We start from the raw sequence: 17,678 nt of genomic DNA on the forward strand, positions 1-17,678 counted from the left end.
CACACATTAGGAACCTTTCCAAAGCCCAATGAACCAACTTCATATTTAAAGACACCCTTTCCAGAATGAAATGGTTCTTTTGTCATACGCTGGGTCTTGGGAGGAACCACACAACCCAATAAAATGCCACTAAGCAAGTACCTGTATTATTTCTCAGTGTACTTACCTGTATTACCTGGGTTAGACTCGGACCCTTGACCAGGCTGGTCTCCTCAGCACTAAAAGAAAGAACTAGTTTTCATTAACGGAGAAATTCAGGAGCAGAATCGACCATCCCACCTGTTCTACAGTTCTTGGCAACCTTAAGAGTAACACCAGTACTTCCCATCTTATCTGCCAACTGAACACCTTGGCATCACTGGCCATCCTCCGACCTTTTCACACAATTTCATTCAACCCTTTAAAACCACTTGACACACCCCTTCCAATCCTTGTTCTCCTCTGCCCTTCGGTGACATTCCACCCAACTACAGGGGTCACTCGCAACCCGATCCTTTGCCCATCCACTTAATATTTAGATGCCAGCCTTGACACACACACTTCTCATATACCCCTTACACGGCTTGTATAAACTTTAAATTTTCAATGTTTTAGAGACCCTGATGATGCAGGGTGACCACCTTGTGTCTTATTGCAATACTTATTTGTGCCATGATGTAAGATTGGCAGGTTAAATCACCCCCTTGCCTTTTCCGCATGGTCGTCCCTGTCTGTTTGAGTTCATCATTTTGGTTCTGTCTTCACACCTTCATCGGCCACTGGGCTGTAAGCCAACAAAGGGCTCACAATTTTGAACCAGAAACTGCTGCGGTACTAAATACGGTTCTTTAGGTCAGGAGTCTCCAACTTCGTTCATGGAGCATCACTGTGGCTTGTGGGTTTTCATTCTAACCCTTTTCTTAATTAGTGACATGTTTTTGCTGCTAATTAACTCCCTTTCTCTTCATTTTACTTGATTTGCGTTTTAAGATTTAATCCTATGAGGTGCTTCCTTTTTTCCTTAAGCAGAAACGAGATGTGAAGTGAACCAAAAGATGACCAGCTAAGTCAAGGCCTCACACTTTAACAATTTTCACTCCGACCAGTTTTCTTAATTAGAAGCCAATTTGTGTTGTTAATTAAACCCGGTATTTAATTCCACGGCTTGTTGGTTTTCTCATTCCGCCGTGGCAAGACATTTCCAAAACGGTTGAGTTTAATTTTTTCTAAGATGTTTTGTGGACCTGAGCAGATCAGCATTACTGAGACCTTCACCTTCCTTTATTTTCAGATATGGTATGATGGACACACGTCAGTCACTGGTCATGGGTTTACTCATTTTGAATCTCATTTTTTGTTTGGCTAAGGAAAAAAAAAAAAAAGAAGGAGGGGGTGGTCAGAGTGTTAAATAGAAAGTCAATCAAAATGAATACAAAAGAAGTTAAGTATCAGAAAAAACTGGTCACTAATTAAGAAAAGGGTTAGAATGAAACCTGCAGTCAGGGTAGCATCCGAGGACCAGAGTAGGAGACCCCTGAATTAAGGGATCTAAGTCTTAAATAGCAAGTCAATTAAAATGAACAGAAAAGAAGTTAAGTATCAGAAAAAAATGGTAACTATTTAAGAAAAAAGTTTAGAATGAAACCTGCAGCCAGTGTAGCACTCCAGGACCAGAGTAGAAGACCCCCAACTCCGGGTCTGAATCTTAAACAGCAAGTCAAATAAAATTAAGATAAAAGGAGTTAATTAAGAGCAAAAACTGGTCACTAGTTAAGAGAAGGGTTAGAATGAAAACTTGCAGCCACAGTAGCGTTCCAGGACCAGAGTTTGAGACCCTTGAATTAGGGGATCTGAGTCTTAGATGGCAAGTCAATTAACATTAAGGTGAAAGGAGTTTATTAGCAGTGAAAAAAAAAAATCAGTCAATAAGTAAGAGAAAAGTTAAAAATGAAAACCTGCAGTCACAGTAGCATTACAGGACCAGAGCTGGAGACCCCTACATTAAGCACATTCAAATATTTGATTGAATTGCCATCCTTCTTGTAAATACATTTTATCCATTGACACGCTAATCCAGAAGACATAAAATAACCATCTAAGACAAAGTTTTTTGAGAATGATCTGAAGGAAGTCAGTCAGTCAGTCAGTCCGTCATTATCCAACCCGCCATATCCTATCTACAGGGTCACGGGTTGGGAATGGTCTGCTGGACCCAATCCCAGCCAACACAGGGCGCAAGGCAGCAACAAAACCCCGGGCACGGCGCCAGCCCACAGCAGATTATCTGAAGTGCCTAAGGCATTTGGCACAGTACTGGTTAATTGGGTCACTAGCCAAATGGCATATAACACAGACCTTGCCACCGCATGGATACAGCCCTGATACGGCACAGACACACACACACACACACACAAACACTTGTTCTTTAATGAAGGTGAATAAGCTGATTACATTCCAACAGATGGAGAATCACAAATATATGTAGCTATAATATTAATTGCATACATTGATTCCAACAGATGGTGCATCACAGATGTATGGAGTAGTAAAATGCATTACATTTTTCACTCCAACAGATAGTGCATCACAAATATTAGCACTGCTTTTAAAACTCCCATACCAAATGGCATAAAACAGAGACCTAGCTAATGGATGGACACACACACAGACATATGCGCAGACACTTTGTCTTTTTACTAAGGTGGATTGTGCTAATCAATATTGACATATTGCCACTCTGTGGCACCAAACAAGTTGAACAACATTAATTCGAACAGATGCTGTGTAAAATAGAGATGTTTCTGTAAAATTGCCCTACCTGTAATTTTTTTAAGATTCCACAGCAGAGTCTAGCAGTCCTCTCCCACAGGTTTATAAAAGTAGTATTAAAAAACAAAAACGGCACAAAACCCCTCCAAAATGTACATGTAAGTTCTTTAATGGTATAAACTGTTCTCTTAGGTAGTAGTATTTTTAGCCACAACGTTGTAACCACATTTCCATTATACAGCATTTAATAAAATGCATAAGCTAATTCATGCACTGCAATGCTCTATATACAAAAAACAACAATGCAACGCAACGCCTCTTTTCACGTAGGAGACACTGATTAGATTAGAAAAGTTTTGATAAAAAAAGAACATGCACTCATTTTTAATGAAATGACATGTACAGTACAAAGCTGGATTCACATAAAAGAACAGTGAGAAGCGACAGTTTTGACAGGCATTTTAATACCTGTAGGTAATAATATAATTACATTTCAATATATCAGTTTTCGAAAAGTACACTATACATGGGCTCTCTTGAATACTGTGGGTTTTATGTCAGGATGGGTTTTGAATGAAATGTGTGCCGACAGTTAAACTGTAGGACTAAGCGACCACGAAGTTCCGAGTACCATTTCAGTGTTGTGTAAAGTGTTATGATTTTAGATTTAATTTGAAGACAAGGCCTAAGTATAAGCCATTTCCAAAATGCAGCGTGCATTGCAGTATTAAAGATCTTTCCGTTTATTAAAGGCTTGACTTTAGAACTGATGGCCGCACAACACCATAACTCTTAAGTTCTAATAACTAAGTGCAACATCCATTAATACGCCACTTTTCTAAAACCTTTTAATTGCTAAGAAATGTGTTACAACTATAATGCGGACATATTCTATCCTACATACACTACTGAAATGCAAACACCATTAAAATAAACTCCAGCTTGTAATATGACAACAACAAACCTGTCGCGGCATAAAACCCACAGTGTCAGCCACTCTTTAAAGACAGCAACCTACTGCTGTGCAAAGCCTTTCTGAAGTGTAAACCTTTAGATTTAATCCGTAAAGATAAAAGTTCAAAATAAATTGCTGTTTCACAAAATAAAAAAGAAAAAAAGATAGCTTATCTCATATAGCAATTGATTGTCATGGCAGCCAACAAAACAATAACTGTACCTTAAAATAAAAGTTAATATCCGTTTACGGGGTCAAGTGACGCAGACCTTCTCAGTGGGTAATGCGATCAAAAGGTTAGTGAAGAATCTACCAACTGGAAAAAAACGTTCAACTTTTTAATTGTTTTTAATTTAGACACTACACCTTTGGGAACATCTTTAAAATAAAAGAAAATATATTGGTAAATTATCACTCCTTGTCAAATAATGTGAAATGCATGTCAAATTAAAAAAATGTTACATTGTGAGTGTGTGTATATGTGTATATATATATATATATGAGTCAAAATTATGTCAACAGTAATGGTACTGCTATGTATATACTTATATACAATTTTGTGGACAATTTATGGTATATGTGTTGAGCATGATGATGAACAGGTTGAGACATTCCTGTAAATCATCTAGCACATATGAAGTATGTTTTGTGAATAAATTGTTTCCACCATTCAAATGTTACCATAATTTTGATTCACCCTGTGTATGTATATATATATATATATATATATATATATATAGCATACACATACTGTCAGGCATTCAGGTTTAAGGTTTGTCAGACCACTTTGGGTTGAGAGGGGGCACTGTCACTAATCATGTCCTCTGCTATTCCTTCCACAGCAGCAAAAAGACGCCCAGTAAAGGCGACTGACTCCACCCCTTCCAGTTTCCCACCTATAAATTATGGGGTCGATGGAAGGAGGTGTCATTCTGTGAGCACAGCACGACAGCTAACGGAGCTTCTGTGTAACTGACCAAATGAACAGTGATACAAAGCTCGATGGGGGCTTTGTTTTGTTGCATAAAATATTGTTGAATAAAATATTTACTCTCTTACCGATTGGAGTGTTCTCGTTAAACTGAGGTCCACTATGCTCAATGGACGACTTTCTTGATATTTTAGTTTATAATTTAAAAAACGGAATAACAATCTGAAAATCCAACAACATCACATTAAAGTTTGATAAATTCTGAAAAGAATGATACCACACATATATATGTAGGTTTTAAAATCAGCCCAATTTAAAGCGTGACATAAAATTGTTGCACTTTTAGGCTTACACATTTTATTTATATATATATATATATATATATATATATATATATATATATATATATATTAGTTAGTGTATATAGAGAGTATTTTAAGGGCCTGTGCTGAACAAATACAGGGCAGGAATTAAGTGTGGAACCATCAGCTAACTTTTGTTTAATTTATTTCCTTAGAATTGGAGGGACTGATAAGGTCACTTCCGTCCGGGCCAAAGTCATGCCAGTATATAATCCAGAGACCCACCTGAAGCTGGGCCTCAACTGCAGACCAGCTTCTGGAGGACCAGCCTCTCAAGATCTTTTTCAAAGACGACCGATTATTTGTTTAGCACAATTCTGCTTTCTTTTCTTTTCTTTTTCTTCCTTCTGACACCAGAATTAAATGGGACATTCATTGCGACCTTAAGCCTCATCTTTTGCTTTGTTTTAAAATGCACACACACACACACACATCTAAATTATGTATGTTAATAGAAAAAAATATTTATAATATATATGTATGCTTTAATTGCAATTTTAAACTTGGCCCTGTCTGTGTTGGTGTAAGCACAAGTGGGCCTTGTGATGGACTGATATCTCATCCAGGGCTGATTCCTGCCTTGTGCCTGACACTGCCGGTGTAGGCTCTGCTCCCTATTGATTCTGAGACTATGAATTAGACTGCACATGTCTGAGAATGTTATATTTATGGGTGGCGTGCTGGCACAGAGGTGAGGCTGCTGCCCCAAGGGTACAGCCTTTTCAGTTTCAAACGTATGTCTGGTCTCTGTCTGCATGAGTTTTGTCACGGTCCTTCGGTTTTCCTATCACATCCCAAAGACAGAAGAGCTTTATTATTTGGCCACTGTAAATTGGCCCCAGTGAGTGTGTACGTGTGCCATACGGTCTTGTGCCCATCAAAAAAGGAACCATTTCAAAATACTACGGCTTAGTTACTCCTAAATTTAATGGCATAATTATTCCAAAGAAATGTAGAAGAAAGATGAGAATTAACTCTGTATATTAGTTAATGTCATTGGCTTCTATCTGTGCTAGCCAATATAGCTTTTTGCAAACTGTGGGCCACTCGTTCACATGATAATATATTTAGGAGTTCCTACCACCCTTCACAGGACCTTTCATCACTGGAAAATTCAACCCTAGTACTGCTGGGTTTATTCATGAGGTGACATGTGAAAAAAAATTTACCAGTGGTGAAATTATAAATGAAATTAACCATCATATGAGAAAGAATCATCACAACAGTTGGAAGTGACAGGACATGGAGGGAAATAAAGTATTTCTTTAATATGCTGAAGTACAAATGAAACACTCATTAACCTCCTTAGTGTTAAACCAAAGAGTCTCTCGGGTTCTGAATTCTATGTAAATACGGCTAAGCCAGAGAGTCTCTCGGGTTAAGCTGTTTTGTTCATATGTCCAATGTTAAACCCAAACAGCACTTGAAACAGAATTCTGCTGCCATCTAGTGAATAAAATAACATCACGTTGTAAATAAAATTTCAACCAAAACACACAGGAAAAAAAATGTAAAGCCAGCTTTAAAAGAAGCTGAAAATGAAGAATTAGTTGAGTCAAACGATAGTGGTGGCAATGTGAAACGGTCATCAGACATTGATTTGAATAGCGGAACTGTATGACTAAACTGCCATGATACATCTAGAAGTTCAGCCACAAGAAGCTTCAGCATAGCAAAAAGGTAAAATGATTTCAATCACATGGAAAGACAAGAAAGGCATTAGCTCCCTAAGCACCGTTGACAATGCAGTAACTGTTTGTGTTGGAAGAAATGTGGAAGTCACTAAGCCTTGCGCTGTGGTAGTCTACATTAACACAATGGGTACATCCATCATGCGGATCAGGCACTGATATTCTACAAACGTGTGTGTAAGCAGCAGAAAAAAAAAATGTAAGTGTGTACTGTCCTGATTGAGCTGTGAGGTGATGCATTTTTGACCGTCTCAAAACATATCTCATGAAGGACAAGCACTAAATCAGTATCACTGCAGAACTGGACACTAGACGTGCCTTTCCTACTGCATTTATGTTGATGTTTTGGTTCTGTAACACAAACATTTCTTTCTTGTCGAAACACCATTTAAAATGTTTGCCTCGTTTAGCCAGAGGAAAACATAAGGCTAAGGAGGCTACAACTACTAAAACACTGAATTATACTCTCATAAAGATCTAAGATTTATTTTTTTTTATTTAGGATTTAGTGACCAATAATGTTTTGAAATGGTTCCATTAATTTATTGACACAATATACGAGGGATGTTCAAAAAGTTTCTGCACCTTTTTTAACTCTATTTAGTAAGAATTTCAAAAACAATTTACATCACCCTTCTACATAGTCACCTTCTTTTGCAATGCAATTTTGCCAACGTCATACCAACTTTTTAATGCCCAATTATTAATCCTTCTGCCTTCACCCGTTTCCAACAAAAATATAAAAGTGCAGAAACTTTTTGAAGGTCCCTCGTATTTTAATATGAGCTGCATGGAGGTGCAGTGGATTGCACTGCTGCCTCACAGATTCAGTGGACTTTTAACTTTCTCTCCATGTCTCCAGTTAAACCAAACACCCAACGAAAACGCCACATGTGACTCTAAATTGGCCTTGTGTTCCATGCATGGGTGTGCCCTGTGACGGACCGTGCCCCCTATTCTGTTTTTTTCTTGCCTTGCAACTTAGTATTACTGGGATAGGTTTCCGGGCCCACTGAACTGGATTAAGCAGGTTTGAGAGTGTTATGTTATATAGTCTATATTATATATAATAAAAAATAAGGACACCAGCCAGGTCAGTCCATCTTTATGTTCAAATGTTCCCCAGTTTAGCATTGTTAAGTGCTTTCTTACTATTAATGTTGGCAAGAGAAGCAGGACAGCATGACAGACAGTCCACTTGAAGCAGAGTGCTGTGTCTTTCTCCTCTGCTGACCATAACCACACCGATCTTTGATTAATGTTCTTTCGCGGTGACTCCAGCACACCTATGAAAGAAAACCAGCGGAGTTGATGATCATTCTCAGATTGGGTTTGCACACACTCCTCCATCAGACCGACTGACTAGCCTACTGAACGTTTGTTTGCTCTACTCTTCTGTTGTCATTGCATTTCCTATTCCTCTTTTCCACCAGAGAATGAATATAGCATTATAAATATATAGATATTTAACATCTACTTTTTCATTTGAAATAGTGCAGTTATAGTGCGATATTAACAAATGTCTGTCCAAATTAAACGCCCCTTTTATAAAATACCGCCGATTTCTAATTTTGGAGCAGTTCAATTTAGTTTCTGTCAAACAGACACAAATATGGGGCAGGTTTTACCAAGTGAACCCATTACTCATAAGCAACATAATTACATTTTTTTTTACCATTTAACAAAAAGAAATAAGACAAGAAAGGCATAAGTACTAAAATAGGTATCTGCCAGTCCAATATTTGCCTTAATAAGTGCTGCCAAGAAAACAAACAAAGAAGGCCTTCTGAAAGCCTGACAGTTGTTAGCTCGCTCCTCACTTTCATAAGCATATAATGTAGGTGGAGAAGCTGGTCCAGCAAAAATAGAAAAAAAAAAAATCATCAAATGAAAGATTTGCGATTGTTTAATCTTAGTATTTGTCTACTACTGTAGGTCAGTCCTACCACAGTCACAGCAGAAAAATGGAGCTGGTCTTGCTGCCCTGTTGCAGTTCTTCCTTTTGCTTTGCATCAGATAAGGAAATAGAAGCCAGCTTTAACCAGAGGCCACCTGCTGAAGGAGACAGGGCTACACCGATGTACCGGTGATCTGGCTGTTGTACTCTGCTGTTTCCATTTTCAGAATGTAAGGTATTATACTGTCAATGGGAACATTCCCAATAAGGCCAGTAAAAAAAAGTTCTTCTGTTATACTGGAGCTCATCAGACGAAGTGCTGGGAGACGCATGAGAATACGTGCAAGCCTGAAAAGAAAATGGAGCTGTTTAAATTCCTACCAGGTTTAAAGGATATGCACTTTTGTCTTAATTTTAACATCAAACTTTAATCTTCAAGGACTTTCATAGTTTAGAAAAGACGTTCAGTCCATCAAGCTTGTTTTGTTTAACTAATAGCTAAAGTGTCCTGTTACGCTGATCTGCACCAAAATCCCCCAACACAACAATCAGCGTACTTTATAAATTTAGATGTGTTGAATCCATTTCTGAAATTCAAATATTTTTACCACAAACCATTTCTGCGTGATATCAGAGTTAATGAAACATGCCATATCGAAAAAAAAGTGGAGTTTTAAAAAAAAAACTTATGCTTGTTTATGTCATTAAGCATATTTCATTACAGTATTTGAAGTATATTTTCAGCTGAAAAATGTCCATCTTCCCTGTTCTTAAAGAACAATACCCAATCTGCATTTGCTACACATTTTTTGCTCTTAAATCACGATTTTTTACTCTCTTCTTATTCCTTCAAATTAGCCAGGAATTTACATTCAGAAGGTTAGAAGATTATTGTTGTTTAAATGTGAGTTTTTTTGTTTTTTTTACAGAAATATCCACTGTCTTGACCAGGCAATGCCAATGTCACATTACGTGACTTCTAGTCGTGGGGCATATCAGATTTGCTGACCGCAGTTGCTGATCTTGTCGCTGCACCATGTCAAAATTACACGACTGGAGATTGCACCCCACCTCACATTTACTGAGTGAGTGCCAATCAGACAGTGCGGTCGCGCTTACCCCTTTTTGTGACAGCCAAAAGCGTTCTGTCTGACTGAGCTGGTGTTGTACGAAGGGTTGACAGCTGCAGTGAGTTTAGCAGCAATCTCTGAGCTATATGAAGAGTTAACAGATTAACAGCTATAAAGCGTTTATCCACAGTCTCTACCCCCTTTTCAACCTCGTTTTTTAAAATTCCATTTTGTACGTAAAGCATAAGACATCAAACACACAAGCTTCTCTTCCATATTTGAGGTTCAAAACACCTGCGTCCCTTATTCCTCATCACTACATTCTATGCATTGTACTTGATGAGCATTCTTTGGGTGTCAGCTCACCCCTGCACAGACTAGTTGGTCTGAGTCGTATGGCATGTCACATTAGGTGCTCATCTTCACAGGCACGCACTGCCAGGTGATTCTGACTCGCTAAGGTTATGTAGATGAAGGCTTACATTAGGATAAAAAGTCAAGACAAAGGTAAAGAATTTAGGGGTAACTACCAACTCTGACCTGAATTTTAAATCACATATTAATCAAATTACAGTGATCCCTCCTCGATTTAGGGGGTTTGCGTTCCAGACCCACCCGCGAAAGCTGAAAATCGCTGAAGTAAAAACCATATGTTTACTGTATATGGTTATTTTTATATATTTTAAGCCCTTATAAACTCTCCCACACTCTTATAAAGATTTCCCACAGTTATACAGCATAAACCCATTGTATTCTCTTAGATATTAGGTAAGATTTGTTGAAATTATGAATGTAAACACACTGTGTATATACAGTAAAACCTAAATATTATTTTAAAGATATCGAGCGTCTCCGATATCACATATGTTACAGCCATTACGATAGACAGGACACCGGTAATAAATATGTACAATGCAAGAAAAATTGTATACAGTAAAATGCATGTACAGTGACACTAAACGTACATACATGTGCTAAGTACTGTATGTAGAAAATTAATTATGTTTTCTTACCAACAATGACATGACGACTTGTCCGATAATGAGTTTAATTTTAATGCACAACAAAGGAGAGCGTCACAGCTCTTCTAAAGGAGCCTCTTCAGGTGACTGTGTAGCACTGCCGTTGTTCTTCTTTCAGTAGTATTTAATCCAAATTCCTAAAGCAGACTCCATTCGGACTACTGCCTTATTACATCCACTTACAACTCGTTTTGCGCCCTGGTTAAAGGACACTATGGCCATAGATCTTATATTCTTTTTTTCCTTTTTAAATAAAAAGAATCGTGGACTCATTGATGCCGTAATGGCGTCCTACAGCAGTGTAGCTGTTCCGTTCCTTCAGCCTATCCAAAACTTTCGTTAGCATTCGTTAGCATCTTCTGTTGGCACTTGGGCACGGCCCCTGAAGCAGTAGCAGGAGAAGATCGTTTTGAAGCCATAACGAAGGGCTTGACTATGCACAAGATAAACACAAAAGAGCACAAAAGTTAACTCTTTACACAGCGAAACACGTTGATGGTGAATGAGCGAGATGAGACTTCCTGGTTAAAGCAGCGGAATCGAATTCAGCGCTCTGTCGCTGAGCCAATTGAGCTCTGATTGGGTAGCTTCTCAGCCATCTGCCAATAGCGTCCCTTGTATGAAATCAACAGGGCAAACCAACTGAGGAAGCATGTACCAGAAGTAAAAAGATCCATTGTCCGCAGAAACCCGCGAAGCAGCAAAAAATCCACGTTATATATTTAGATATACTTACATATAAAATCTGCGATAGAGTGAAGCTGTGAAAGTCGAAGCGCAGGGATTACCGTACTAGGACAGCATTTTTTCACTTAAGAAATATAGCAAAAGTTAGACCTCTTATAACATTGCAAGATGCTGAAAAATTAGTTCACGCTTTTGTTTTCAGTCGACTAGATTACTGAAATGCATTCCTCTCAGGACCACCCAAAAAAGACACCAATTGATTGCAACAAGTGCAGAATGCAGTTGCTAGAACCTTAACTCGGAAAAGAAAATCCAAACACATCACCCCAGTTTTGATGTCACTACACCGGTTACCTGTGTCATTTAGAATTGACTTTAAAATAGTGCTTATGGTTTAAAAAGCCTTAAATAATCTCGCTCCATATTATATTTCGGAATGTCTTACACCTTACACTCCAAATCATAACCTTAGATCTTCAAATGAGTGTCTACTTAGAATTCCAAGAGATAAACTTAAAAAAAGTGGTGAGGCGGGCGGCCTTCTTCTGTTATGAACCTAAAATCTGGAATAGTTGATCGATAGAAATTCAGCAGGCTAATACGGTGGAGCACTTAAAACTCATTACTTTAACATGGCTTTCTCATAGCTTCATCTTAGTTAAATCCTGATGCTCTGTATATTCAATTAATTATCATTACCATTCATGGTGGCTCCAAAATCCGTACCAACCCCTACTCTCTCTTCTGTTCTTTTTATGGTTTTCTGTGGTGGCAACCTGCGCCACCACCACCTAATCAAAGCACCGTGATGTCCTTACATTGATGGATTAAAGGCCAGAAGTCCACATGACGACCATCATCATCATCATCATCATCAAATTCTTCCATGAGAACCCTGAATACAATGAGGACTGATCATTTATGTTAGGTAGAATGCCTAGAGGGGGCTGGGTGGTCTCGTGACCTGGACCCCCTGCAGATTTTATTTTTTTCTCCAGCCGTCTGGAGTTTTTTTTTGTTTTTTCTGTCCTCCCTGGCCATCAGACCTTACTTTTATTGTATGTTAATTAGTATTGCCTAATTTTTATATTTTTTCTTTCTTCATCTTATAAACAAATGTTGCTGTTGTTGTTGTACAAATGAAAATTGTTGGAAAAGTTGTCAAACGTGACAGAGCCTTAACACATAAACAAACTGTAAAAGAATACATACCCTGCCTTTACTGAAAAGAAAGACTAAAAAAAGCATGTACCATAATTTTTGGTATACATACAGTAATTGGGTATACAAAGGTGGAAAAGCACAAGGAATTGGCCGAGAAACGTCTCTCTTCCTATGTAGCATATGACTTTAAAAATCCTAATTTCCCGCAATCTCATTCTGATTTTTTGTTTCTCCTAACTAATTACACCCCATCATATGTGTAAGAGCTTGTATGTGACTTTTACTGAAATTAAACATTTCAATATGAACAATTGTTAAGCTTGAATCAAAACTCCTGAAATTGTTTTGTTAATTCTTCATTGAACTTAATTGACTAAATGTGTAGAAATCTGTATAGTAGCACATAGCTGTCATTTCAAAGTCTGCCTGGATTAACGCTCTTTGGACAATTCCCATGTTCTCCACATGTCTGTTTGTGTTTTTCTGCTTTTCTTTCTCCCAGATTCCACAGTTAAGCAAGTTAACTTGACTGAAAAGTCTAAATTACCCTGGAATGAATGAAAGTATCTCCATGAGTGTGCCCTGCAACAGGCTTACTCCTGCCTTGAACCCAATATCCCTGGCAACTCTCTATGTAAAAAAATCTGTTTCAGAAAGTGGATGGATGGATGGATGGATAGATGCATTTGTAATGTTCTTTATAATGCTCTTCGACTGTTCCAGTGCTTTTAACACCATTCTGCCTCATCATCTGGGGCTTACTCAGCTAAGTGGTTTCATTTAACAAAGTAGTACTAGGGTGTTGTACCATGTTAGCCATTATGAATGTAGTGAGAAGTCAAGCAAAATGACACCTTTTATTAGCTAACTAAAAAGATTACAATATGCAAGCTTTCAAGGCAACTCAGGCCCCTTCTTTATTTACTCTTAAATGACAAATTATGTTAATAATATATATTAATTAACTTAAATGCATGTAACTGGGAAGTGGGTGGAAATCAAATCACTGTATGTGGAGAAAAGGCTACATAGAAATGGAGAGAACATACACACTCAACATGGTGAAACTCAAACCCAGATTCCTGGAGCAGTGAGACAAATACTGCAGCACTAACCACTGCCTCATTGTGTGGCCCAATATCAAATATTCTACGTGTCAAAAGAAACCACCTATTCCGCAAAAGCTCTTCCGTCATGACTGGAGACTGGAGGGCTTGTGTGCCTGCTGTGTTGACTATATATATGATAGGGACCCTTCAGACGTGACAGCTTTGAAAATGCAATATTAAGTGAGAAAAAATAATTCTTCACAGTTGACATGTTCTTCCACTTTATTATTCAGCTTTTCAATTTTATCAGTCAGCATTCAAGAAGTACAGTGATGCCTTACAGACAGTTACTTTAGAAGACTCTGTCTTTAGATTTACACATTCACAATAAAGCTCCCCTTAAAATATTCAAAATGTGCATTTTTTCACTCCGAGAATTTATGCTGAATTATAGAGATTTTACTACTGAGATAAAAGCCAATACATACCATATATAAAACTTTGCTAAAAAAAAAAAAGCTCAAAATTCACACAACCAAAACCATAAATGAAACAACTCCCAGTACAAGCAAAAGCCATTTACCTGTATGTGTCATCTGGGTAAGTTTTTTGTATGTAATCCTGTAATTCCATCTGTGCTTTCTCCTGAAATTTTTCAGTTTGACTCGTACTGTTAATACCAGGGTGATCTAGAAAATTATTATTATGAATAAGCAGAATATGTTAATGAGCAGACATACATGATAAAGACTGTCAAAATATAATGCAACTTATCATCATGTTTAAAGTATTGTTCCTGAGGACAGTTTCACTGTTTAATGAAATTGATTGAAGTTAGATGGCCACACCACCGAGTTCAGTTTGCACGGTTAATTAGGAATGTCCTTTGCAATACAGAGACATAGGGAGACAAAAGCATTGGGTGCAAGGCAGGGAGCCCACTCTGAACGGAGCACAGGATCAGTGCAGGGAACTTCCATGTATACATCCACACTTGATTACACTAGACCGATTTAGAGTCACGGATTAACCTGCACGATTATGGCATGTGACAAGAAATGGGAGTACCTGGAGAAAAATATGGACACAGTGTAGCGGTTGTAACCGCTACGATTCACCATGCTTATAGTTTTATGTTAATTACGGATTGCACGTAAACCCCAAACTGCCTTTGGATTACATTAACTGATAAAATTGTATTATCCAAAAAATGAAACGGTGTAGAGAAAAATATAATTAATGACTTATATGCAAATCACACAAACTCCCCAGACATGTGCCGATTCTGAAAGTACCCACCCCCTCTTCCAACACATACAGTATACAAATAACAAACATCACGGACCCAAAATATCCCACAACATCCACTCAGTTTATTCTCTTTATAAGATAAAATATCTCCCAATGTTTCAATTCTTTAGACGTGCCATTCCAGAATAAAAGATTATCAATTGCTCACTCTGATCTCGATCCTTTCAACTGTCCAGTCCACTTCCTTCAGTGTATCGGGATTTCTTCGAGGTGGCCACCACCAAACCGTATAGGACTTTGGTCCTCCACAAGAAACAATCTCTTTCCTGGCTTCAGATAGGTCAAGCCTGTCCCTTCCACCATAAACCTCGGGCTGTTTTTCTTCTCCCCCTAGCTGCCTTTTCGCGCTCTTTTTTAACTGTATATCCGAGTCAGTTTCCATAACACCCGCTCAGAAATTGCAGCAATAGACCCAATACCACACAAAAGGTCCTCCCTATTTACATATACCCAACCCAACCATCTTACATTATACTGTAGAAGTGCTCAGACGGAGACAGGGTTAACACAGAGAGACAAAAGACAAACCAGCAAATAAATTTATGTGGCAGTGCTACAACAGGAGCAACACACTTTATGAAGGTACCGACTAGGCATACTATTCACACTTCGTTTCATGGAAATGAGCAACATTAACGTTAACAGCTGCACAATTGTACCACTCTAATTAGAGCAAACTGCATTGTGTTTTGAAGAAATTTAAGAAAATGTGATGGAGATATTTCTGTTTATATTATGTTTTGGATGGCACAGTAGGCTCTAAGGGCAAGCGTTCAACTCTGTATTAAGTTTCCAACTTCTACCTGTGCCTGAGTGGATTTTCTCCAGGTTCTGCATTTTCTGTACATATTCCACAAATGTGTGTGAGGTTATTTAAGCAACTATAAATTGATCCAGTATGGGACCTTTGTACCCCACATGATAAACTGGCATCCCATCCAAGATTGTGTCCACTGCTACTATAATAACTTCTGCCTGCATACTTCTCTATAATGGGTTAAAAAAAAAAAAAAAAGGTTTAGAAACTGGACAGATGGGAGGATGATGCGTCATTCTGCAGAATTACATGTATCTGGAATATTTTAAAATGACCTTTATGCATTTATATTTTGCCCTGATGCTTCAATTTAAGATATTGTAATGCTTCTTTAAAACAAAAAAAGTGAGTGGTATCTTGGTATACGTCCGCTTTAGAATAAGTCCAACGTGGTATACGTCCTGTGTGGACACGAAAAATTTTGCTTGGTATACGACTCACGTGCTACCCTTGTTTACCTCTCTCGAAACAAAGCCACGACTGCCCACGAGCGTCAGTATACCAATTGCTATCATTCAGTGAACAACCTGCGCTATAACTCTCTGTGAATTTTCACATGATTTTTGTGTTTTTTCGTGCAAATTGGAATTGATTGTTGAAAAGTATGAAGGTGGCATGCGTATCCAGAACTTGGCTGCTGCATACCGTATGTCAAGAACGGCGGTATCTACGATTGTGAAAAACAAAGACATTATTAAAAGATAAAGCAAGGTTAAATTTTCATTTATTTCACTTAATTACTTTTGTATTTATATATTTTAGTATTAAGCAGTATTTAAATTATTTTATACAACCCCATCAATGTATAATATGCCAATAACAATAGGATTTTTTTTCATGGGAACAGATTAATCATTTTCCCTTTATTTCTTATAGGAAAAATTTGTTTGGTATACGTCCTGTTTGGTATAAGTCAAAAGATCTGGAACGGATTATGGACGTATACCGAGGTACCACTGTACTTTGTTATGTATTTTACAAGTTTATAAAAGTCAAGTCACACTTACCAGGGCTGAAAAGTACAATTGCTTTAAGGTACGCATATTCATATCCATCAATTTCAAGTTTAGCCATACTGTTACAAAATTCTTGTAACTTCCATATGTGCTCCATCACCAGCTTTATCCTTTCACCTGACAGCTTGTCTGAAATGAGTAATTGAAGTAAATTTGATTATCATATTTTCCAAACTGAGCATTGTTTTTGTCATATAACAATTCAGACTTCACCCAATCGATGTCTTGTGTGCTGGTCAATCCTGCAAATGAGAATTTCGCGTTGCCCTGTACATGTGACAATAAATTTGAACTTGAAGTTATTAAGTTGAAATATTATTTCTTCAGTCAACAGCTGATCATTTTGTATTACAGTACATGCTGCGTCCACACGCAGTTTCCTTTAAAATGTCATGTTCAGAGGAGGAAGAGTGAGAGTAATAAGAAAAAAACAACAAAAAGGTGTATCTATACATTATTTAAATTGTACAGACAGATAGAAAGAAACATGAGAACATTTCATTTTGCTACAACAATTATTTTACTTTTCTTCTGGGATTTTCTCACCCCTTCTTGTGAGGAGTTCATTTGCTCATTAGGTTTTGATGCTGCAGGAGACTCCATTTCAATTGTATGCTCAGGCATTGCTTTATTCTTTGATATCTTAAGGACAAATAAGTAACAGACATAACATGACTGAGGCTACCGTTAAGTCTAATATTCCTAACCAAAAGAAAAGAATTTAGTTACTTCTTGAAATATGATATGCTCAAGTTGTCCTCACATGTCCATCATAGTTATCTATCACATCATGAAAATGAAGCTTTTCTAACATTAATTAAAGGAAACCAGAAAAGAGAGGAATAGATTTTTAAAACATTAAGCATACCAAGAAAGAGGAAAGGTGGCAAAAAGATTCTGTTAATATCATATGTAACTGCAAATTAATTTGCAAAAAAAAAAATAATACACAAAACAT

The 17,678-nt window shown here is 37.6% G+C and overlaps 1 protein-coding gene across 4 annotated transcripts in view; it reads right to left on the reverse strand.

Moving 5' to 3' along the window:
- Positions 1-8,232: 8,232 nt before the first annotated feature.
- nr2c2 (nuclear receptor subfamily 2, group C, member 2) overlaps positions 8,233-17,678 on the reverse strand; it is a 46,674-nt gene continuing 37,228 nt past the window's right edge. For all 4 annotated transcript variants that reach the window (XM_039771065.1, XM_039771062.1, XM_039771063.1 and 1 more), the window contains exons 12-14: positions 16,712-16,849; positions 14,160-14,265; positions 8,233-8,932 (exon numbers count right to left, since the gene is read on the reverse strand). In XM_039771065.1, the coding sequence (XP_039626999.1) occupies positions 8,758-8,932; positions 14,160-14,265; positions 16,712-16,849 (419 nt within the window). In that variant the 3' untranslated portion in view covers positions 8,233-8,757. The remainder of the gene's footprint in view (positions 8,933-14,159; positions 14,266-16,711; positions 16,850-17,678) is intronic.

Source organism: Polypterus senegalus, chromosome 12, assembly GCF_016835505.1.
Source record: "Polypterus senegalus isolate Bchr_013 chromosome 12, ASM1683550v1, whole genome shotgun sequence".
NCBI classification, from domain to species: Eukaryota; Metazoa; Chordata; class Cladistia; order Polypteriformes; family Polypteridae; genus Polypterus; species Polypterus senegalus.